The sequence below is a fragment of the Myiozetetes cayanensis genome, unplaced genomic scaffold (assembly GCF_022539395.1).
Source record: "Myiozetetes cayanensis isolate MyiCay16 unplaced genomic scaffold, myiCay2020 scf33, whole genome shotgun sequence".
Classification (NCBI taxonomy): Eukaryota; Metazoa; Chordata; class Aves; order Passeriformes; family Tyrannidae; genus Myiozetetes; species Myiozetetes cayanensis.
Window position 1 is genome coordinate 699,979 of NW_026087555.1, and position 24,464 is coordinate 724,442.

A 24,464-nucleotide genomic window follows, 5' to 3' on the forward strand; every position below is an offset into this window, starting at 1 on the left:
CCTGTGGGATGTTTAGGTCCAGCAAATAGTAAAGGAGTTAAAGAATTTGACCTGGTATCTAATCTTTACCCTGTTATGTGCAATCTCAGTCTTTGGGGCCTCCGTGGGGTTTTCATCTTGCAAGAAAACTTGAGATTCTTTTTTCCCCTTTTGTTCATCAGATCTTACCTCCCTGAATGATGTCTTAATTCCAACTATGAATATATTTTAGTTCATGCACTGTGAAAACCAGTACAGTGATGAATGCTGCATCATGAAAACAAAACCTTGTAATCTCCGTAGGAATACTTCCTCAGAAAGGAATGTGTTTGTAGTGATCCTTGTAAACTGAGTGACTTTTTAATGCATGCATTTTTCTTTTGTTTTAGGTGTTTGGAAATGCTCCTCCAAGTACAATGACAGAAAAATTTTCCGACCTCCTGCAGTTTACTACTCAAGTGTCACGATTGATGGTGACTGAAATTCGGCGGAGAGCATCGAATAAATCCACAGGTATTTATTGCGTGGGGCACAAGTTTGGGCTTTTCACATCTGTTTATCTTGATTTTCAGATCAGTTGAAATACCATAAGCTACCATTCACAGAAGCTGTGCAGGCTCAGAAATTGAAGTCTCTTCAAGGGAAATGTGTTGCCATTTTTGTTTTGTTTTGGACTGAGACAGAAGGTTAAAGGTTTCCTCCCTGGGTTGCAGAGGAAGCTGAGTTCCACAATCTTGATAGCAGATCAAAGAGAGAGAGCTCAGTTGCATGACCTACTAGGAGAAGGGGGCCAAGAACATGCATGGACAACTGCTGTATCTTGCCTCAGGTGCCTGTTGATGGTGTGTTGTGTTCCTTGGATATGTTAAGATTCCAAAAGCATGCATTTTAATTTAGTTGCCAGCCTGGAAGCTAATAAGATGTGAAAGTGCAGCAGGTCCTGCATTATGACCAATGCTGCCAGCCCTAGAAAAATGTTAGTGGACTCCTCTTTTGCTCTGATTATTAAATGTCAGGGTGAGATTTGGTTCTCTTGAACCCTGAATGTGTGAGAACCTGACCTCCTATTGGGAGTTGCATAACTGAGGACAATGCACTGAGAAGGCATGGTTCATTAGCTTTCCTCTTTGATTTCCTCTTCTGAAGAGGAACGATTCCGAGAACTATCAAGTCTTTGCCTACTAGATAATTTTAAGATCTGTGCTGAGTTCTCAGTTTGGATTTGGTGGTAAATAAGGACTGGAAAAGGCTGTGAAAATTATTATGCAGGAAGTCAGGAGTCACAAACTGTGCCAATTACAATATATTTCCATTTTAAGTAGAGTGACTAACAGTGAAATGTTCCAGATGGCTAAACAGATATCATAGACAAAACCTGTTCTCTATGGGTAAACAGGCGCAAAATGTCTTTCATGTGGGTATTTAGGAGAAATAAATGTCCAACAACCGCACTGGCAGAATGGTGGTGTTTGCTTGACCTTTTTTCCTGGGGAACATCTGTTATGCCCACTTGACACTCATGTTCTGCTGGGAATAACCATTCTTGTGTGTTTATTACTTCAGTTGTTATCCTTGATTTTTGTTGGTGGTGGTGGGTTTGGGATTTTTTTCTTGTTTTCTACCCCACTTGGAAACTTGACCACAATGACTTTAAAAGACAGTTTGGGGCTTTTCTAAGCCTTAATGTGGTGAGTACCAATGTTTCTATTAAAACAGAAAGCAGTCGTTTTTCCTCTGTTAGCAGGATTGCTGTTACTCTGGTCAGTAAATCCTGTTTATACCTCCTGTAAAGAAAGCCTGGTAGGTCCATGTTCTGCGATTGCATTGTGATCAGGTGATTGCAGTTCCCTCTGCAAAATAACCAATTAACAAGCTGTTAATACTCATAGTTTGTAGAATTCTGTGTTAACCTGATTACAGCTAGATACACATTTTTTGTGATACTGATTTTAAAAATAGAAATTATTAGCTGTTTAAAATAATAATGGCCAGTCTTCGCGAGCGAAGATCCGGGGAAGGTCTTTCCACCTTCCAGCCTGCGCATTGGATTTTTTAGGTGAGACACAGTGTGCGCGGAACTGAGCCCACCCTTTAATCCTAAGGTTCATCTATGGGAGCCCCTGGTGGTCTAGTGGTAAAGGCGCGGCACTGTCACCGCCGAGACCCGGGTTCGATTCCCGGTCAGGGCCACTCTCCGGGCTGATGGAGCTCGTTAACCCTTAATAGGCAACCCACCTACGTCCTAAGGACCTCGCTGCCACCGTCCAAGCTTGCTTGGCCCCGGCAGATGAACCTTAGGATTAAAGGGTGGGCTCAGTTCCGCGCACACTGTGTCTCACCTAAAAAATCCAATGCGCAGGCTGGAAGGTGTAAAGACCTTCCCCGGATCTTCGCTCGCGAAGGCTGGCCATTATTATTATCATCTGCCGGGGCCAAGCGAGCTTGGACGGTGGCAGCGAGGTCCTTAGGACGTAGGTGGATTGCCTTTTTAAAGGCTAACGAGCTCCACCTGCCCGGGAACTGTTTAAAATACTGTTATGTTAAAAGCATAATATTGTGTCTATGGATTGTGAAGGTTCTTGCATTATTTTTTTTTCTAAACTTTCATTCTTTCTGTGTCCCAAACAAAACAGTAGAGCATATCTTAATAGCTGTTGACAGGTATTTATATCTCCTAGCATGTTTTTAAAAGGGAAAAAAACTTCAGAAACAACTACATGCAGGAAATGTCACTGGTAATATACAAGTGCAAATTCCCGATGGTGTGAAGTGCACCATTTAAGTCTACAAAATTGCTGAGCTTGTTTTAGAGACAAGCTTTCCATACAAACATAATCAAAAGTCAACTTCAGATATTTAATGAAAGGGAAGAACTTTACAAGAGCTTGATTTCTATAAATGTGTTGGCAGCATTTTACAGTTGGGAATGTGGTATGATTAAATCTTACCTGTCATTGTGTTGTGGTTTGGTTGGGGTTTTTTTCCTTTTTTTTTTTCTCCTCCATCCCGTAATGGAACACAGGGCAATTATTTTCATCAGGCCTTTGAATATTTATGCTAATAACTGTGTGAGTAATGCCTGCCATCGTGGAGGCATATCTCAGTTATTCTTGGCAGACTGTCGAAGTTTCCTTAGAACGGTGTTTTGTGATTCAGTAGTAACTGTGCCAGCACCTTATCTCGAGTGGTCTCTGAACATTGCCACTGTAGTTGTGTGTTCGACTACAGTTTCAACTGTCTTATTTCTCTTGGATGGATGTAATCTTGGAGTAAGGAAAATGCAGCAGTTAAAACTGAGTTGAATTATCTTTTGCATTTAATTCTTTGGTGTACAACAGTGAGGATTTTCAGGTGGCAGCAATAATTGTATCTATGAGGATTAGTGAATGGTTTCCCTTGCCATGGGATATGTAGTCTGTTTTAGCAGATGGTGAGGTTATGGCTGAGATACTCCTATATACTTGGGATTTTTAGCTGCAACATTTTCCACAAATAAATGCAGTTTTGTGTCTGAATTGATCACAAAGTTATGGTAGTGCTATGTAAAATGTATGTTCAAACAGCTATTTCTAGGGTAGTCTTGGTTCTGAAATGAATCTTTCTTTTGGGGGCAAGTGCATCTGGCTCAGAGCTGAAAAAGATAGACTTCTGAAAAAAGGGAAAGGGACATCTGGAATCTTGAATAAATGTGGTTACTAATGGCTACTTTGGCTGGAGGGGAAGCAACACTTTCATTTAATATGTTTTTGAAAAGACATATCCTGGACGCAATTGGTTCCTCTGTGATTTTGCAGATATTCCAACAACACGTCTTTAAAATTCATGGGGAAAGGGAGCCTCAATCCATCCCATTCCTACCAGTTTGATACCAGTGTCAGCAAGAGATTCCCAGAGCCTGGAGAGGGATCCCAGGTCAGCAGGAAAGCACCTGAAGAGCAGCACAAAGGAATTCCAGTCACACCAACCAGTAGTTCGGCTTCATCAGAGACACAGATAAAATGTCTCTATGCAAATGCACACAGCATGAGGATTAACAGGAGGAATTAGGAGACTTCACACACTGCAGGGCTATCTTGCTAGCATCGTGGAGATATGATGGGGTGGCTCCTGTGACTGGAGTGTTGCAATGGAAGGATATAGGTTCTTTGAAAGGGCAGGCAGGAAAGATGAGGGCTGGGTGTCATTCTCTCTATCAGTGGTCAGCTGGAGTGTGTGGTGCTCTGCCTGGGGATGGATGTGCTGACCAAGATAATATGGTTCAGAATTAAAGGGAGAGCAGGCGCAGGTGATGTTGTAGTGGAGGACTGCTCGACCGGGAAGACAGAGTGGATGAGGCTCCCTGTAGGCAGATAGGACCAACCTCACGTTCACAACCCCTGGTCTTCATGGGGGACTTCAACAACCCCAGTATCTGTTGGAGGGACAGCACAACAGGGCACAGGCAATGCAGGAGGTTCAAAATGATTCCCTTAGTGATGGGCAGTCCTGAATCCTGGAAGGTCATACCCTAATCAGAATTTGTGTTTGTGAAAACTGTGCAGAAGGGTAGAAGATTGAAGAGTGAGAAAACAAAATGGTAGAACACTGGGCTGGAACTTCTTAGCCTCCTTTCAAAGTTAATTTCAAAAGTTTGGTGGTGGTTTGGTTTTTCTAACGATTTTACATGAGCTATTCTGTGGATATCACTATTTTATGCACCTCTTCAATTCAGTTGCGTCTTCATTAACTTCAGTCAATGTTTCATTTTGTATTTACAACATTTTCTGTATGCAATTGTCTCAGTATTTACTATTTAATGACAAGTTTATTTTTACTATGCTTCTAGACTGTTCAGCTAATCCTTCCTGCCTCCAGAAACAACACTTTCAGTTACTGTTTATATCCTCTGAATGTTGTGGTGGTGTGGTTCTTTTTGGTGTTGTTTTGTTTTTGGGTTTTTTTGTGGGGTTTTTTTGGGTTTTTTTGGTTGGTTGGAGTTTTTCCCCTGGTTTTTAAATTATTTTTTGTTTTGTTTGGGTTTTTTTAGCTTTTTTTTGTGGTTCTGCCCCCTGCTTGCTTTCTTTTCCTCTTAATTTCACAGATTTACTCAAACTGTTTCACCACTGAATATGCTTTAAACCTCTTTAGACACTTCTCTAACAGATCTGGTAAAAGACTGTCATTATCTCATCTTCAAACCGCTTTGGGAGATCAAACTGATAAACATTCATCATCATAATGTTTAACTGTTGCAGAAAATCACATTGGTGGTTTGTCTTTGGCCTCTGACAATGCCTACCTTTATTCTTCTTAAAGAATATTCTTCTTAAAGAATTATTCTATTGATCTGCAAACTGTTTTTATTGTTCATTTTTATTGCAGTTTATCTCTATCACATCAGCAGAACTAATTTCATTTTTGTCCTAAATATACGAAAGCTAGTGTAATTTGTCCCAGTGCATCTTGCATTTGGGTGAGTTACAGATGATAGTTAAAAGGATCTTCTTATCTTCCACTACTAAGCAGCCTTTCGGGCTCCTCCCTAAATGGAGCCTGAAGTTTTCCTGATAGTGTCAGTTGTAGTCTCTGCTTCTCTTTGAAGAGTTAAGGAACTTCCTTGATAAAATAAGTGGACCTGGGGGCAGCTTTCAGACTTTTTTGGTATGTTAACTTTTCTTCTGCAGAGAAGAGACTCAGGTTGGAAATCTCACGTGCTGTGGAAATCTCACATGCTGTGACCAGAATTGTCTTGGTTTTTTCGTATATATATATATCTTTTTCCTGTGGTTGACTTTGCTATACAGGGTGATTCTGCTTTGAATTTATTGAAATTGCTTTGAAAGGGAAAAAGAAGTGTCCTATCAGCTGCTATTCATCAGGAGTCAGTTCTGATCGATGACTTATATCTTAGTACTTTTGGTTAACTTTCTGTTTACTGTTGGTGCTTTTTAACAGACCTGATGGGAGGTAAATGTAGTGCAGTACAGAGCCTTTCCAGGAGATCCTAGAAAGCCCATTCTTTTAGCGTCTGAGTTACTGAGGCTAAATGCTGGCACAGTTGGGTTGTTTATCTTTGGATGAGCAGCCCTCCATTTCTACACACTGCAAAGGCATCAGCCACTTCATATCTGTGACTTGTGATGACAGCCCTGTTCGATTCCTGGTGATTGAAGGCAGATGTTTTGCCATCCCATTTGCATTTGGGTTGATACTTCTCTATTACTATGTAGGTAGTTGGAGTGATTTGTATTCTGTAAGTCTAGATACCTGTGTGTGCAGGCATTCTCCACAAGAAGTAGTAGAGACTTCTTGAAGGTTCAGTTAGAGGAGGGATCCTTGACTTCAGCCTCACCACCCCCCCTGACACACTCACCTATACCTCCCACTCCATCTTCACCCTCCTTGGCATATGCACAGGTATTTATTTTTTATTATTACTCCACTCTAGAATAAGAATAAGCTATACAAAAGTCTGATGACACTATTATATGCCGTTTAAGGTACTAGAACATCTAACTAAAAGCTTCATGTACTGAATTTGCCCTTAGTACTGTTGCTATAGGTGATAAGGTTGCTTGTAGTGCAGCACTGATTGTTACTCGCAGTCTGAATGGGCCTAATCCTGTTGCTTTCTACCTGCCGGTTTTCTGAAGCCCAGGATGCAAAGACCTGTGTCATCTCTTACATATAAAGCAAATGCTGCTGTTTTATCCAAACCTCTATCCCGTATGCACTGAATCCATGATGGAAAACCTGACTCCTGTGTATTAACATATAAACACATAATTGTGCTCATACTTATGGATACATACTTGCACAGGTGTCACAACATGTATGTTTACACATTATTTTATAGGGTTTTTTCTTTGCTTTTTTTTTCTGTTTTTACTACATAGATATCCCAATCCTAGAGTGGTTTCTTCTGCAGCAGAAGTTGAAGGGCTAAGGATATCTGAGTGGTGCACATAAAAGATGTTATAGTAAAAGGTGACTTGAGCACTTCAAGACCAGGGAAAAGGTACAAGAAATAAATTAAGACCAGTGCTGATGATAGAAATTAATCTTAAATGATAGTGCTATCAAATTTGCTCCGAGCAGATGACAGGAGAACGTCTTCCAGCACTTAAAATGCTGTCTGTGTTTTAGGTAGTGCTTAATTAAGACTGACAGTTTTGAAACTGCTATTTATAATGTTCAACTATTATGCCATTTAGGATGCCAGCAGCATGACAACTTCCTCAGAAGCATGGACTTAACCCCTGAGTCTCACTTTCAAAGATGACTAAAGGAGACCCTGTTCCACAGGTGGCTTTTGGAGACTATTCCCAAAGGAGGCTGTGCACACGCTGTTTGGCACCAGTTGTATCTGCCTGGAGTCAGAGGGTGCTCTGGCCCAGCTCTGTCTGTGGGCAGACAGAAAGAGAGCAGGCCTACAAAATCACACCTAACTCTGGGCTGGTTGGGTACAGTCATTGTAGAAGCAGTGCATGCTTTAGGCATGCTTGACTCTCAGAATTTAGGAGAAACGGCTTTTGTCAGGAATTCTGGCATTTTACCTATACCTTTAGCATAGGAAATACAACTTGTGGCATGGTGGTTGTGCTTTCTGAGTTGATCTACTCATACACCCAACCACCTTACCAACGTTTTGCACTGGTAGTTTGGGGAAACAAAGTGCCCACCAGGTACTTTGGGTCAGCATGCCAGGAAATTGCTGCTTGTCCACATTTGTGTGAGTTTTAAAAATTGCTTTACCTTTCACATTGGTATTTCAAGCTTTGTTTTATCTCAGTCTCATGCAGGGAAGCAGTAGGGGCCTCTCCTTACTTCAGCATCACAATTGGAAAAGCCAGTGATTTGTACAAAATTCTGTTACAGGAGGAAGTCTGCAAAACAAAAACATGGCAAAAGAGCTGTTGCACAAATGAAACAAATCTGAATTTTTACCTTAAATATGTTTCTCTCTGGTTTTGTTGTTGTTGTTCTTTTTTCCCTATAATTATTGACTATAGAAGGGTTTCTTGGCTTTAGGAAAATATATATCCTCTTTGCACTGGAAGAGAATGAAACTTGCCAGCATGGGTGATCTCAGGGAGATCTCACATCAAATAGAGCTTTTTCTGCATGAGAGAAAGTCATAGAATAAGAGAGGTCTGTTGCCTGACCTCCTGCTCACAGCCAAACCAACTGTGAGATGGGGCCAGGTTGTGCAGGGCTCAATCCTGTCATGTCCTGAAAACCTTGAAGGCTGGGGACAGCACTGCCTCTCTGGGCCTCATTACAGTGCATCTTTGTCCCTGGGGCAGGGGGAAACTTCTCCTTACATTCAGTCTGAAGCTGTCTTGATTTAAGCCAATTTTTCTTGCCCTCTGGCCATACAGTGCCGTGAGGAACCTGTCTCTGGCTTCTTGGCAGCTCCCTCCACCGTGGACACTGAGGCTGCTGCTCAGTTTGCCTGAGGCTGCCCTCTCTCCCAGCTGAGCAAGCCCTGGTTCCTCAGCCTCTCTTTACAGGGTTGGTGCTCCAACCCCCAAATATTGCAGTGGCTCTCAGCTGAACTCCTGTTGATCATTGTCTTCCCTGTATTGCACTGGGACCAAAACTGGACGTGGCATTCCACATGTGATCTAAGGGCTGTTGTGCAGAGGGGTTTAGTCACTACACTTCATCTACCAGCTGTCCTCCTGCTGATAAGAGGGTTTCTTTACAGCTTGAATTTTGTTATGTTAATTCACCCGTGATGATGGCTGATGCTGTTCACTCCATATAGTTGTAGTTGCTCTTGTGAAAATTTGTCATTAGGAGTGTAAACCAAACAACTGTAGACATCTAGGATCACCTACTTCATAGGTTTATTAGTCCAACATAACTTACAATCTGGTGCTTCAGAAAATTATCTTCTCAATGTAGTCAGTGCTAGAAGTCTGATAAATACTTTACCCTGTGGAATGTGTTTGCTTTTGAATAAGCTCCGTCACAGGTATGTGCTGGGACATTTTGACAGCAGATGAAGCAAACAAACCAATATTAAAATTGGATTTTTCTTCAGTTGTGGATTTATTCCTCCTTTAGTAATTCCTTTGTAATTCCTTTCAGTGATATTGTTCACCTTCCTTTTCTGTCCTAGTTGACACTAAAAGCACTGAAGATGATTGATACATAGTTATTAATGAAAATTGGTTTTAGATTTCCCTTAAAGGTAATGGACAGTCATCACAACTGGCATTATGGACTTCTTAACATAAGTGTGTATTCAGACAACAGTGAAATAGGATTGCATTTTCTGTTCATTTATTTATTTAGGCTGATAACTTGTTTACTTGGCAGAATATCTGTCTGGGGCTCTGACTGATATGGAATAGGATCCAATTCCAGAAATGGTCCCTGGATCATAAGAATTAGCCTTGTTAGTGCATTAGTATTTTTCCAAAAAATGTAGGATGAGGATGTTGTAATTGCTGACCTCGGTCTTAATTTTACTTTTTTTCCTTGTTTTTATTCCTTTTGTCTTTCTGCACCTTTCCTTCCATCCAGTCTTTTCCCATTATTCTCCATGCTGTTCTTTCAGTGCAGTGGTTTTTTCCAGAATCTGAATATCAACTTTTTCCACTGAGACCATTAAGTGATAGTAACTTCATGTCTTTAGGAAAGACTGTGTTCTATTTATTAAAGCCAAAATACTCAAAACAAAAGTTGCTGCATGTACCCGAAATCTGTCTGGTTACGGGATGATGCGTGACCTAATAACGTACTTTTCGCAACCTCGCTGGTGTCAAAAACCAAGTGCATGTGGAAGACTGGAACGCGTGTCTGGAAAGTGTAGGCCTAAGCCTAGTCCTTTTTTTCAAGTAATACTGTAGAGGTGAATTTATGCTCAGTGCTCAGGACTGCTGGGAGAGGACATGTTCCCTCTGCAGACTATCGGACTGAATTCTTACTGTACTTTTTTAACTGTCCCCTACAGAGGCTGCAAGTCGTGCCATAGTCCAGTTTCTGGAGGTTAATCAAAGTGAAGAAGCAAGCAGAGGTTGGATGCTGCTCACCACAATCAATTTACTAGCTTCGTCAGGACAGGTTAGTCTTAAACAGCAAAGCTAAAAAGAATTTGTGGGGTGGAAGAGACAAAAACAATAATATAATGAACTGCATGAACACTCACTAAAAGATGTAACTATATTCTGCTTACTGTGTTAAAATCCTTTTTCTCTTATACTACCACAGGACTTCTGCTTTAGCTCCTTGGTTTCAGTTGCTTAAAAAAAAAAAAAGATAATTTTGGAACTTTAATTCATAATGTTCTTTTGAATTATGCATGCAACTTCTATTGCTTCCCAAAGGCTTCTCTTGCATGCTGCTACTTAGCGCCCCGTGAGATGCGTGTCACATAACTCACCTAAGTAGTTCAGACTTTGAACTTTGGGCACCTCACTGAAGGAGGGCAGCAGCAGTTCCAAAAAAGCAAAGCCAGCAGCAGTGATGAGTGGGTATTGTCATGAATCACTATTGCCTCTGCTTCTGGTGCTGCCCTCCCAGGGAGCCGATCTCTGGCACTTTGCTGGACAGCTGCGTGGTTTGTTATTTCTGCTCTAATCTGCCTTTATAATTCAGCACATCATTTGATCTGTGTTTTAGTATGTCAGCAGCCTCCACTCCAATTTGTCTTTTCTTCCCACTGATGCTTTCGTATTTTCTACTACCTTGCTTCTTACACCTGCTTTATACCTTCATGCGAAGTGAGAGCATAAATTGAATAGTCCTCCTCCCCCTCCTCTTTCCACTGCTACAAAGAGTAAATAACTGATGAGGCCTTGGCTGAAGGTCTTGTAATTAACTTGTAAGCTTCTGTTGGCAGAGACTGGCAGGTTTTGTTTCTCTCCTGTGCAGTGACTGCTCAGAACTGTAGCTTTTAGATACTATTGTCCTGTAAATAAATTATCCTCTTTTTAAAGTTACAGTTTAGGTAGGCATTCAAAAATAGATGGTGAATCTGTACTGTCATGTGAATACCTCACCAAAGGTGTGAGAAAGAAAAACCAGCATTTCAATCAACTGCATTATAGGAGCGTGACTTTTTAAATAGAGTAATATGCTGAACTGGTGTTCTTTTTTTTTGTTCTGTTTTCTTCTTCCTCAGAAAACTGTGGACTGCATGACTACAATGTCAGTGCCTTCCACACTTGTTAAATGTCTATATCTGTTTTTTGACCTTCCACATGTGCCTGAGGTAGTTGGAGGAGCACAGAATGAACTACCTCTCGCAGAGCGCCGAGCGCTACTACAGAAAGTCTTTGTACAGGTAAGAAAGGTAAAATAGGTCATGGAATTTGCAAGAGGAATGGAAATGCTGCGTGTGAGAGAAGTCAGAAACTTTTCACTTGAACCAGGTTTTACTCTTCCTTAATTTTTCACAAACTGATGGCACTGAGAAAGGTGGATTTTCCTGCAAGCACAGTTGAGGTTAAATTTCCACTCCTCTGGTAGTTTTTGTCCTTGGCAAATACCTCCACCACAGAAATTCATGCAACTCTGCCACACAGATGCTTAAGAGGAGCAACATGTGCACTATTATTCTGTTTTCATCTAAGTGGTCCTAGTATTTGGTATCTTTGGCTGTTACTGATTGAAATAGACATAGTAAAAAACCATTAGTATTGATAATAATTTATTGATTTATATAACATATGCCATTTTTCCCTATAATTATGAAAAAAAACCCCATGACTGGAGAAACAAGTAATTTAAACATGGGAGCAATCTGAGCTTGCAGTTACTATTAAAATTATCCCTCAGATTTCCCAGGGAGATCAAGGACCTGCTCCTTTCTGAAGTTCCAGTTGGAGATCCTGCAAAGAAACTCCTGTGTGTTCTCCTGATGAAACTTTTAGAAGGAGCTGACACTTACTGTTAGAAAGGGGTCAGTGGTCACACTACCCAGTGTCAGTGTGCAAATTGGTTACATCTCTGTGCAGGGTTGTTGTAGCCATGTATGCAAAACCACAGAGGTCTGTCAGAACTTGCATCCTTCAGGAATTTGACAGCAACGCCAGGATTTGTAAGTATAACATCTGACAGGCATTTTGGTGCTGTCTTCCAAATCAGAAACCACGATGTGCTGCAAGGTGTCTTTTAGAAATTGCTCTGTTGTGTTTCAATCAGCAGAGTTAATGACCGATGCTACCACATAGGGTCCCCCCCAACCTACTATCACTCAGCTCTTTTCTGTTCCTCTTCAAAGGGCATAAAGTGGTGCTCACAAATAGGCTGGATGGAATGGGCGAGGTTTCAGATAGCTTCCAAACCTGCCCTTCCAGATGCTGACAGCCTTCCAAAGTCGTCTTCTAGTTTTATGATAGGGAGTCTCAGTCTTTTCCTGCATAAGACACAAAATGGAGATCAGATGTCCTCAAAACACGCAGAAAAGGGAGTGCAACATAGTAGGTTCACTTGCGTGGCTACATTTTGTCTTGTTTATGGCAACTTGGAAATTCAGATCCAGGTGCCAGTTTTTGAGGTAGGTCTACGGTGTTGCTGTAGCCTTTCCTGACACACTGTTTTGGCTGTTTTCATTTGACCAAGATATTAATGGGTGCTGCTCTGCCAACAACCCATTGATAGCCTTCTTCCTGCATTAGGAAGGGATACAGCAGTTTGCTTCACAGAACCTCTACCTAATGCAGCATTTAGACCTGTAAATTAGGCAACTGGTAGATTCTCCAAGAATGGAAAAACATGGTATCCATATAAGTATGCTATGCCAGCTGAAGATATTTGAACTCTGCTACTAATCTTTTGGTAGTCGTTTTAAACTGAACTGGGACTGGAAATAACCAAGTGCTGAATAACCTTGTCTTCAATTCCAAATACAGAAACACACAAAGGGAAAATGGCATGTTACTCTTTTTAATGTGCTTGCTAAATGGAAGAATATTTCGTCTTTTCCTAAGTCTAGGCAAAAGTAGCAATGATTAGTGTGTTAATGCTAGTTGTTTAAATGACTTATTATTTTTTCAGATCCTAGTAAAATTGTGCAGTTTTGTGTCCCCGGCGGAAGAACTGGCTCAAAAGGATGATCTCCAGCTTCTTTTCAGTGCAATAACCTCATGGTGCCCTCCCTATAATCTGCCTTGGAGGAAGAGTGCAGGAGAAGTACTAATGACCATATCTCGTCATGGCCTTAGTGTCAATGTAGTGAAATACATTCATGGTATGCGTTTTTCTTCAATATTATTTGTTGGGGTCTTTTCTGTTCTTCTTCTTTCACAGTTTTTGTACTTCGGAAATAGGCATGAAAATAATAGCTCAAGGAAAGCTTACAGGCTTTTGGTTTGGGTGTGTGAATATTTACACACAGGTGGAATTTCAAAGCTCTTTTGTGTAGTGAGAGAGTCTGTTTCATTCACTTTTCAGTATAACATTGGAGATAGAGTTTCCCCTCATATTTTGGTGTAGAGTTTATGATGAGCAAAAGGAAAAGCTTCCAGTAACTTAAGTAACTGTATGGAAAATATTAATTGGGAAGATGCATAAATTTGTCATTTTTGCTGTGAACATTAATTCTTAGTAGGAATAAGTTGGGTTTGGTCCTGTGTTTGAATTGTCAGCAGCAGCCCCTTGTAGAGGCATGAGGCAAGGTAGCAGTGCCCTGTTTACAGCTGCTTGTCTGGGTACCACTATAGCTGGCAATAAAAGTTTAGAGACATCTGAGGAAGCCACAGGAAGAGGAACCAGCTCCATGTGTTCTGCTGACGCAGTTGGAGCTATTAGAAGGCCATGAAAGCTGCTGTCCTGTAATAAATACTGGTGCATTATGCAAACCAGGGAGAGCTAATTTGGGTATGCTGGGAGAAGATTCTTTCTCCAAGACATCTTGCTTTTGCGGGAAAAGGCTGGATGAGGCTGTTAAAACCACCGCTGATTTGCAATGTACTCTCCATTCTCCAGAGCATCAGGAGTGATGTACCCTGGTAACAACAAAACCTGTGTAATATGGGCTCTAAGAAATGGTCAAGGGAGCATGGGTACAGAAACACTTGACTGCAAACCTCCAAGTGCTGATGGATGGAACAGGCAACTGCCTTCCTGCCCTGTGGTCCCAACCCAAGAATGTTGTCCCTAGAGCCTGGCCCAGGGAAGCTGCTCTTCACTTGACTGAGAACCTCACCTGTGGTGAGACAGTCTCTCAGGACTGGTGCTCCTAAGAAACTTACCCTAGAGTGCAGAGATTTTGGGACACAACTAGGAAGAGCCTGGCTGCTGGATGGGTTTGCAGCCCCTCTGTTTTCCCTGCTGTCTGACTAGACTGCTGACTATTCAGACAACCTGCATTTCTTCCCCAAGTCTTCCCCACTTTGCCATACACCTTACAGACTACATGTTTTCTGCATCCTGAAGGTCAAATTAAAAATACCTCATGGGCTTAATCCAGCGTGCAAGCCACCAAAAAAACAAAGTATCCAGAATCATTCCTTTTTAACTCCTGTCCATTTTTGAGACAAGTAGCATCCTGACTGTTGCAGGCATGGAAACTGTGGTGTACTGGGGCATTTCTCTAACTGGTTACAGGTTTTGGTAGCTAATCAAAGTAGTAGTTTACTCATCATGTATCTTGCAAGGGACTGGTAAAGGGGAGGCTGCCAAGCTGGTTCATGACAAAGAACTTGGAAGAGCAAAACAAGATGAAAACCAGTATTGGAGCTGCTTGGAAGCAGCTTTGCATACAAAATACTCAAGTTGCATTAATTGAAAACTGTGTGGGTGTTCAGGTATGTAGGACTTGAATTAGGAAATTTGGTAAAATAATTTTGGCTGTAGGACCACATAAAAGAAGCATTTGTAGTTTTTTAATTGGATGGACTGTTAAAGTGAACTAAGATCGTTATCATACATTTTGGCTGTGTACACCTACTGGAGAAAAAGAAACCCACAGTTTGCTCACACCCTGGAAAGCAAGTAGTTACAAGGCTCCACAGAAAGAACCATTTTGACAGTTTATTAAATATGTCACCCTGCTCTCATATACTTCACAGAAAATTTCAGTCTGTGTTTTTTCTTGTGCTAGCGGTGTGTTTGCAGTTCCAATCAAAAAGCTGTGAATGTACAGTATCTCTTGAAAGCACAGCATAGTCATCAGTGAAGTATTTTCAGAGAGGGCTTAAAAGGTGATAGGCTTTTTGCCTGCATCTGCAACAGCCTTCTGGTGGGTTTTTGGTGAGTGTAGAAGGTGTATGTGCATATGTGAAAATGTTATGAAGGGCAACAAAGAAAATAACTAGACATTTGACTGTGTCATTTGGCCTATTACAACTACTACTATTATCTGTTTTCTATGGGCTTCATGCACAGAGGAGTGAAGCTGGCATGTCAGAAGATACTCTGGGTTCTTTACAAAGGGAAATAAAATCTTAAAAGCAGTCGGCATTCCCTCTCGCTTGTTGATTACAAAAATGAACATAACTTAAGAGATAACATCTGTGAAGAGGCTCATCTGATATTCAGGGAAAAAAGTTTAGACATTTCATCATATGCAAAGGAGCATCCTTTCACTGTCTTATGCTTTAATTTGGCCTCTGGGAAATTTTGTTATCAGTCTAGCTAGAAAGATTAGTGCTTTTGCGTTGTGCATGCTGCAAAGGTAAAATAGCAAATTATTGAAGGGGGAGCATTTTTAAAATGGAATGCAACCTAAAATCTCACTGTAGATTTGGGAAAACCTTTTGCTACTGACCAGTGAACTGATGAAGTGTGAGAATTATGCAGAACAAGACAAGCTGCCTCTCTTTGATACCAGCCAAAGAAATGCTAACCAGAACAGCAATAGGAAGACACGGTATAAAGGCCTATGTGTAGGGTTTTACCTAACAACAATAACAGTTTAACTCAGTGTTCAGTATAGTTTTGTATTTTAAAAGAAAAAACTGTGTTTTAGAATTATTTACAGTTGCCATATTTGTCTTTTTATGATGTTGAGTTATCTGGTCAGACTTTTTAGGCAAAAACCAGTATTTATCTACCAGTTTCCTCCTTATAAGGGTAAAGATTATAAAAGGGAGTAGTGGGTTGGCAAAAAGAGGTTAGAGTTCAAATCTGAAACCACTTGAGGATCCTTCTCATCTTCAAGTACTCTATGATACTCAGTGTTACATTTGATACATACAGTGATACATACAAGAGATACTTGAATAAGTTACCTTACTGCTGTATTTATATTTATAGTACTAGTTATACTTCTAGTTATGATTAATGTCAATAAAATCCTAAATTTCTTAATTGCAATTCTTTTCAGAAAAGGAATGTTTGTCCACGTGTGTCCAGAACATGCAGCAGTCTGATGACCTTTCTCCCCTAGAAATAGTTGAGATGTTTGCTGGACTTTCTTGTTTTCTCAAAGACTCCAGTGATGTATCCCAAACGTTGTTGGATGATTTTAGGATATGGCAAGGATACAACTTCCTCTGTGACCTTCTCCTCAGGTATGTAAAAGTGCTTGAAGAAGTGCAGACAGATCACTGAGGTTTTTTTCAAAAAAAGATTTCATAATAAAGAATAGGTGGTGAAGAGATTGGAACAAATGACTGATTATAGATTATTATGGAATGAAGACATTACATTATGTGGTTCTCTCAATTTATGGAACTACACTGTTTAACTCTTTAGTCTTCAGTGGTGGTTTATTACTAAATATTTCTGTGTTCTTGTAAAGAAAATGGATGCTTAAAAACAACTGGTACTAAATATTTAGAAATAATTCAGAACATAAAATTTTGGCTGCAATTAGTGATTTTTGATGTTTGGTTGGGGATTTGTTTTGTTTTGTCTAGGGACATGGTTTTGTGATGGGCTTGGCATTACTGATTTAACAGCTGGAGTCAATGATCTTAAAGGTCTTTAGTGCATCAGAAAATATGGTAATGAAAATACCTGCCCAAACAAAACTTGGATGTATGATCTATCCAAGATTTTAGTTCTTTCTATGGAAGAAACTTTTTTCTTTCCTTTCTCAGTCAACAAATTAGTGTCTGTTGCGCTATTTGTGTAAAATCCATAATCACTCTATGTTGCTTTGTTAGGATATGAAGCTCTGAAGAAGGATGCTTAGCTGTTTGAAATATATATATGTGTTGTTTTACAAGTCCGAGAGGGAAACTTGGAAATTATGTCTACAAATGTGTACCTTATGAAGTATACTTGGGCCAAAGGTGCTTAAAAACACTGGCTCTTAATGAGAAGAGTTAATGTTGTTATCTCCCTCTTTCAAGTCATTCATTTTTGGGTACTAGGATACTGGGTTTTGTCACCCAAATATTTGAACTAGATCTTCCACTACATAATTTTGAGGGGGGTTGTTTGTTTTAAAAGGATACCAGATGTAGACATGGCATTTGAAATTTTTGATCATGGTCAAAATTAGTCATAAATTATCTTTGGTGCCACAAAAACTAGAATGCCTACTAAGGAATTGTTATTTTTCTTGTTGTATAAATGGAGTTTTGTAGTATGTTATATTTACTAATGCATTAATTCAAAGCAGTGTAATTCAAGCACAGTTGTTTCCCAGAAACTTTAAGCCAAAGTTTTGGTGAAATATGAGGGGAATGCACTGTCATTAACATTTTCATCTTCGAGTACAAAAGTGATCCTCTGTAGAGCATGTGTTTTTGTTTTAACCAAACTCTCTCCTGAGCTTGCTCATTCTTTAAATCAAAGAATGGGGTATCCCTAGCAAAGACTTGAGATTTGCATGTCTGATCATCAGGTGACATCAGTAAAGGTTAATAACATAGAAATGCGTTATCCTCTTCTTCCCAAGGTGGTCTTCTAGGAGCAAATAAAGGTATTTTTGAAAAAACAGTCATCTTGAATGAGCCTGTGTATTGGTCGGTGATGAACAACGGTAACATATTCTCCCTGCACATGTTTTGGGTCAAACCTACTGACAGACACTTGTCCAGCTCTAATGGCACTATTTGTGAAATGATTGTCGCATAAGGGTGTGAAATCTGGACACTGGGCCTCAAACTGCAAAACAGAAAGGCTTTGGAGCTGGAAAAGCAGAAGAATGTGTGAAGAAGATGGCCTAGTAAGAAACCGCAGAAGGTCTTTGAGGGCTGGAGGAGCAAGTGTGTAATTTCACCCAGACAGTGTGAAAGGGCAGGGTGGAGGATCAGTAGAATGGCAGTAGATGAGCTCAGTGCTTTTGTAGTGACTGTTTGCAGGAGGTTCCTGTTTAAAGAAGATTGTTCCTCAGCCATGTCTGACTGAGAAGAAGATGGAGGATGAAGAATGAGCTGCTTCTAAAGGGCTCCCACGATTGCTTGTCAGCAGGAAGAAAAACAGAGTTTGCGTTGCATGAGCAAGTGGGAGATCGTGGTCCCCAGCTTACTCCTGGGATCTATAGAGGCTAAACAATTAGCATATAATTACACATGGTATATTTTTTGATGAAGTGGAAAGAAAATGAGCATGGTTCTAGGGTTCAGAGTTAGTTTTTAGGGTTTGGTCTGATGGTGTGCTGCTGGCAGGAAACAATGGTTGGAATGGGATGTTACATTTCCGTTCTCTTGTGCTCAAAGGTAAAAGTTTGGAGTTCTAATGAGGGTGCTTCATCCAGTGGTTCTAAGTGTTAGGCTTCTACCAAGATACCATTTCATTAACATAAAATATTAACTCTCGAAGTGGCAGATGTAATCTAGCAAGTTCATTATGGATTTATTTAATTACAGACTATATATGTGCTTTCATATCCAATAGCTTCATGTCTGTGAGAGGATTTTTAAAGTAATTTTCATGTCTGCACTGCTTTTTAACAGACTATTGAGTTCAAAGGAAGATTTATGAGGTGAATTTCTATGGCAAATAACTATAAGCTCTGACAGGTTCAGTGTTTGACTTAATGGTATGACTGTGAACATGTAAGATACTGCAGGATAGGGCAGTAAAACTGTGGTCTCTAAAGTAATTGAGGAAAATGGGTCTTATTAAAATTATTTGAGGTGAAATAAACTAGTGCTTGCTAACCTGATCTGTTGTATTTTCTTTAGATTAGAACAGGCAAAAGAAGCTGAATCTAAGGATGCTCTGAAGGACTTAGTTAATTTGATCACTTCCTTAACAACATATGGTGTCAATGAATTAAAGCCAGCAGGTGTTACCACAGGGGTACCTTTCCTGCTACCTGGATTTGCAGTCCCACAGCCTGCAGGCAAAGGTGAGTCTGCTTGCTTCCTCTCTCTCTGTTTGGCTTTTTGTTGTTTGAAATATAAACAATAAAATACAGGGAAGCTGTATACTACACAAACTGTTTGCAACTGAGTCTAGGTTCTTTATCTAAGATTGCATATCAAATACTCAGTTATGTTGGTCTCAAAGATTTTATTTTGGGGTTAGTACCCAAAGAACAAAAGTGCAGGGCTTATGTCTTCAAGGACTAAAGCTAAGTCCAGTCTTTCTCACTGCAAAGCTGACACTTTCTATGTGGACATTGTAAGAGATTATCATAGTGGAGAGATGCACTGAGTTGATTTACTGTGTTTTAAGATGCTCTTACTAAACTGATATGAAAGATTGATGTGCTGGCTTGATTTTTAAATCCCCCTCCCACCCCATTTTGCTTTCTGTTAGCTTTTTTCAGCGTACACAAATGTAACTTGTGAGCTGGAATCTGTTGTTTCATCACCAGTGTTCACGGAGTGATAAAATCTGTGGTGTGCTTGCAACCACAGTCAATTATGATACAGAGAGATAAGGTTGAGGAAATCTCAGGGGAGAAAGGGTTTTATAAAAATAAGCTTATGTTTCATGTCCTGTGCATAAACTTAAAATTCAGGCAAGTCTTGTATGTAACTAAGGAGTTTGGAATGTCATAGTCATTGTGGAGCTACTTTATTACTTGAACTTTTTATCAGATTTACTAATACCACTGATAAAAAGGTTTGTGATAGGATTGCATTTATAGATTTATGGGCTAATGGGTTTATTTTCACTGTTTCTCGTGTTCCTGGGACAATGACTTCCTTTCTCAGGTATTGAGAGAGTTCATTGTTCATGGGATTTGTTTTTCTTTTGCACTAAATAGAGAAGGGTGGCAATACATTCAGAGTTTAATTTCTCCATGTTTTGATAATAATATTAATTTTTGTTTAGGCTGATCAGCTTTTCTGATACAGTAGCATAAGAGAACCATGGCCTGTTGCAATTTGCAAAAGAGTTTTTTAATGTTGTCGTATATGTCTTGACATGTCTCAGTTCCTTTTACCTACTTTTCATTTTGGGTGCAAGTTGTCGTTTCATAAAGACCATACTAATTTTTTTAATTGCTTCTATTTAAATCATGTTAGTTCTTGAATTCTGAAGAGCTGGTTAAAATTTCGTTTCTTCAGAGGTCCTCATAATAATCAAAGTTAATTTATTAATCTTCTTGATTGCCTGGAACAACTGTTGATACTAAATTAGAATATAAATAATTATATCTGGCACCATATTCCTGAAACATTTAATAAGCTCTAAATCCCCCCTTTTGACATTTTTTGTAGTAAGGAAAGCATGTTAAAAAGTTCTTTTAGAAAGAACTGTGACTTATAATGGAACTGATATTCTTCCAGTATGTGAAATTGCTCCATGTTCGTTTTCAAGGGAGTTTCCTGTTGTTTTCTAGAGAAATACTGGCATGGGAGGTGGTGAGGCTAGGCATGAACATAATTGAATTTGTTGTTAAATTGGACAGCTTAGTTTATAAACAATTAAGAAGGTAGTGTTCCACAGAGAATATGTAATAAATCAGAATTCTGTGTTTATGAAAGGGTTTTTAAATCAGGTTATCAGTTTGCATAGATCTTGTTTGAAAATAAGATTTTATTGTTAAAACGTTCTAAATGCTTTGTTTAGAATGTCTTTAAGGTCTCACTCTTGGTTGTTTATTTTGTTAAAATTATTTTTTACCATTAGTTGTTTTCTGTATCGTGGGATTTGCCCTCTGTGATTTGTACTGTTCCTGCAGAAGTTAAAAAAGTTGTCTTTGAGGCATTTTTAGTAGAATAAGAGTAATATCTGCCCATGGAAAGTTCTGGGGAGCACAGAAAGCACTCATAAATGAGGCATTCTTTGGCTAAATGAATGAGGTACTTATGAGAAGAAATTTGTACAAACTGCCCTGTGGAGTTTCTCTACACAGGCAGTTGCCAAAAAGAGGAAGCGAGCAGAGAATTTGGTGGCTGTGTAGGTTGCCTGGCTTTGACACTGACTGACAAAGACTTGTCATTGCTCATCACTCCATTGAGTGAGGGGATGTAGGTGGCTGTTGTTCTAAACTTAACCTGCCGGAGTTGTGTTCCGCCTTATGGAGTATAGAACATGTTACTGTTGCTATAATATGTTGTCCTATGGCCTGAGTAAATGACAGGCAGGCTTTGTTTTGACTCTGGAACTTATCCTGTTGTACATTTTAGCACTAAATCAGCATACTTACCTATTTTAAAGGTATTGTCTTTGATTTATCTGCTTATGTAAAGACTTGCAAAGCTGAAGATGCCATTGTAATGAGCAGGAGATTGTAGGATTTGCAATGTAAGTGGTTGTGTAGAGGCTTCTTATTATACATAACATATATTGTTATTTAATTCCCACTTGTTAAAATGCATGAATTGTTATTAATAATTGTACTCATTGTTTATGATGATTAAGAACTTTCTCTTTCCTTTTTCCTCCCATCCCACTTTGTTTCCTGATTTAGGTCATAGTGTGAGGAATATTCAAGCGTTTTCTGTCCTCCAGAATGCATTTTTGAGAGCAAAAACCAACTATCTAGCACAAATCATCCTTGATGCCATCACGAATATTTATATGGCGGACAATGCCAACTACTTCATTTTGGAATCCCAGCACACATTGTCTCAGTTTGCAGAAAAAATTCCCAGACTTCCAGAAGTGCAGACCAAATACTTTGAGATGCTGGAATTGGTTGTCTTCAGCTTGAATTACATACCCTGTAAAGAACTGATCAGTGTGAGCATCCTTTTAAAATCCAGCACTTCTTTTCAGTGTAGCATCATTGCCATGAAGACACTCCTGAAGTTCACCCGTCATGACTACATCTTTAAGGATGTCTTCAGGGAAGTGGGACTTCTGGAGGTGATGGTAAATCTTCTTCATAAATATGCAGCCCTTTTGAAAGATCCCACTCAGGCGCTGAATGATCAAGGTAGTGTGTCCCCTTTTGTTTTTCTAATACATGTCTTTTTTTGACTGGACATAGTGGAGTCTGTCACTTAAGAGGAGGAACAAGAGAGTCTGAACATGTACCCCAAGGGCTGAATCAAGCTGGGGCTGCTGTGCCGTGTTAAAAGCTCATGGGAATTACTTCTCTCTTAATGTCCTCAGAGAAGCTCAAGGCAACCTTTAGTGAAAAACACTGTATGAATACAAAATATTAGGAGTTTGTATTTTCCTTTTTAAATGTCTTTTCGATGTGTTGGCTTAATATTCGTTACTTAACATGAAAAAAGTAAAGGAGAAATGCCTAACATTCATATTCTTCCTAACAAAAGATACTTGTGGGGTTTTCTTGTGTCTAGCCCCAGCTTTGAAAAAATACTGGAGAGCTCAAACCTAAGCTCTTAATAGGAGTATGCATTCAAGTTTGCAGACTTTTTTATAATTTGGATCTGCGTTTTTCTAAGCATTAAAAAAAAAAAATATTAAAATTAGCTATCTTATCTCCAGAATTGAACATCATAGAGATAAGCTGCATAGCTGCTAGGCCTGCTAAGCAGGCACTGCCAAGTGCCATAGGAGCATACATGCAGACACGGAGAATTGTTGGTAGTTTTTATTTTTTACATTCTTTATTCAAACTGCGATCAAGTTAGTATGCATCAGTGTCACTTACTTTTTAACCATAATTGTTGGATGTTTCACCTGAGTTTAATTGTGTGAAGCCTCATTGAGTGGTAACTGCAGATTAGAGTTACAAAGCTTTGTTTTACCAGAAACTCTGTTGAAAAACACGAGTCCTCATGTTCTTGTAAATAAATGGACAAAGCTTTCATATGATAAGATAAGGTTGTGGCTTTTCTTTTATTAGAGTAATTTAGAAAACTCAAACCCCCACTTTTTTTGGGAATGTGATTCTGTGTTGAGATGCTGCTTGTGGCGTTGGTTGTTCTGTTACACCTGTTGAGTCATGAGCATATTTGCTGTAATTATGTGACTGTAGTTTTGTGTGGAATTTCTCCTTTGAAGTACTGAATACTGAACAAGAGCAGATCCTCTTAATTCTTCTGCTGTGGAATGGTTTTGTGGCTTTGACAAACAATAGCTGAGGATGTGAAACTACACCTACAGCTGTAGTGTCAGACTGCTGAGCTCGCAGTGCTCAAAAGTTTCATTTAAATTCTTGTCTTTATAAATTAACTTCTCAAATGATTCATAGCTAAGCTAAGCTTTCCCAGGAATGCATGTGTAGACTGAATCTTAATTTGCTTTGGAAAATGGTTAGGCTGCCTGCTGTCTGGGGAAGCAGAGAAAATAAAAGTGTTGATGGAAAGTATCAGGAGGCATTTTAGTGTGATATTTACTATGACTTTAGCTTCTGAAATTATTTTTTAGTGGATTCAAGAAACAGTTCATTTGAGGACCAAAAGCAGCTGGCTTTATTGGTAATGGAGACCTTGACAGTACTACTACAAGGATCAAACACAAATGCAGGTAAGTAGAGATTGCTGCCAAAATAGATATAAAAGAGTAACACAGAAAATCATGTCTCCACTTTGTCTTCAGACAAGTAATCAAACAAGTAATTCTCTCTTGCTGTGTTTTTCGAGTAAAGAGAATAGACATCATAATTTAGAGTGCATAAAATAAAGGAGTACAAAATAGTGTTTTAACTTGTGTTTTTTTGCTGTCGTTTACATGAAGGCAACCACCACACCCCACCACTCCAACAGTACTATAATAATCTGTAGTAGTGCTTTTAACACAGTTTGTGTATCCAAAAAATTGGCACATAATTAGAAATGTAGTTCAGTGTTCAGTGTCACATCTTCTTAAATGTGATTAGCAATGCTTACGTTTTTAGTTAAAGATTTTTTTTTGATTCTCAAAGGCTTGTACCCAGTCAGTATATATAAATAGGGCTCTGTTATGATTGTCCTCTTCTAAATCAGGCAGTTTTATATTATGCTCCATTAGTCAAGACTTAGTGATTTTGAAATAGACACTATGTGTATTTCATAATGGTAAAAGCTGTCTCTGGGAGATTGAAATAGCAGATTGAGTAAGGATGATAAATGTTTTTAAACCATTTGTTCTGTTAGACTAAGAAGAAAATGATCAGGTGGGGTGAAGCGGACTCCACCCTAAGGAACCAGGATGTTTCTGGCCTTGGAGGCCATGAAACATCTTTATTTTAGCAGGTCTTTTTCCTCTTTTTCAAATTTGACTGGTTTTTTTAACTTCTGTCTTTGTTCATATAAGTAGGAGAAACTAGTCTTTGATATAAATGTTTAAGAAAGAAA

The 24,464-nt window shown here is 39.4% G+C and overlaps 1 protein-coding gene across 11 annotated transcripts in view; it reads left to right on the forward strand.

The window, feature by feature from the left end:
* Positions 1–24,464, forward strand: part of WDFY3 (WD repeat and FYVE domain containing 3) — a 167,039-nt gene that overhangs the window by 59,711 nt on the left and 82,864 nt on the right. For 10 of the 11 annotated variants that reach the window (XM_050327291.1, XM_050327290.1, XM_050327292.1 and 7 more), the window contains 8 exons: positions 369–492; positions 9,923–10,032; positions 11,093–11,254; positions 12,970–13,162; positions 16,241–16,427; positions 18,996–19,162; positions 21,683–22,150; positions 23,557–23,655. In XM_050327291.1, coding sequence (XP_050183248.1) covers positions 369–492; positions 9,923–10,032; positions 11,093–11,254; positions 12,970–13,162; positions 16,241–16,427; positions 18,996–19,162; positions 21,683–22,150; positions 23,557–23,655 — 1,510 coding nt within the window. Of the gene's footprint in view, positions 1–368; positions 493–9,922; positions 10,033–11,092; positions 11,255–12,969; positions 13,163–16,240; positions 16,428–18,995; positions 19,163–21,682; positions 22,151–23,556; positions 23,656–24,464 lie in introns of those variants that run through there. The other variant, XM_050327297.1, reaches the window with a different exon arrangement.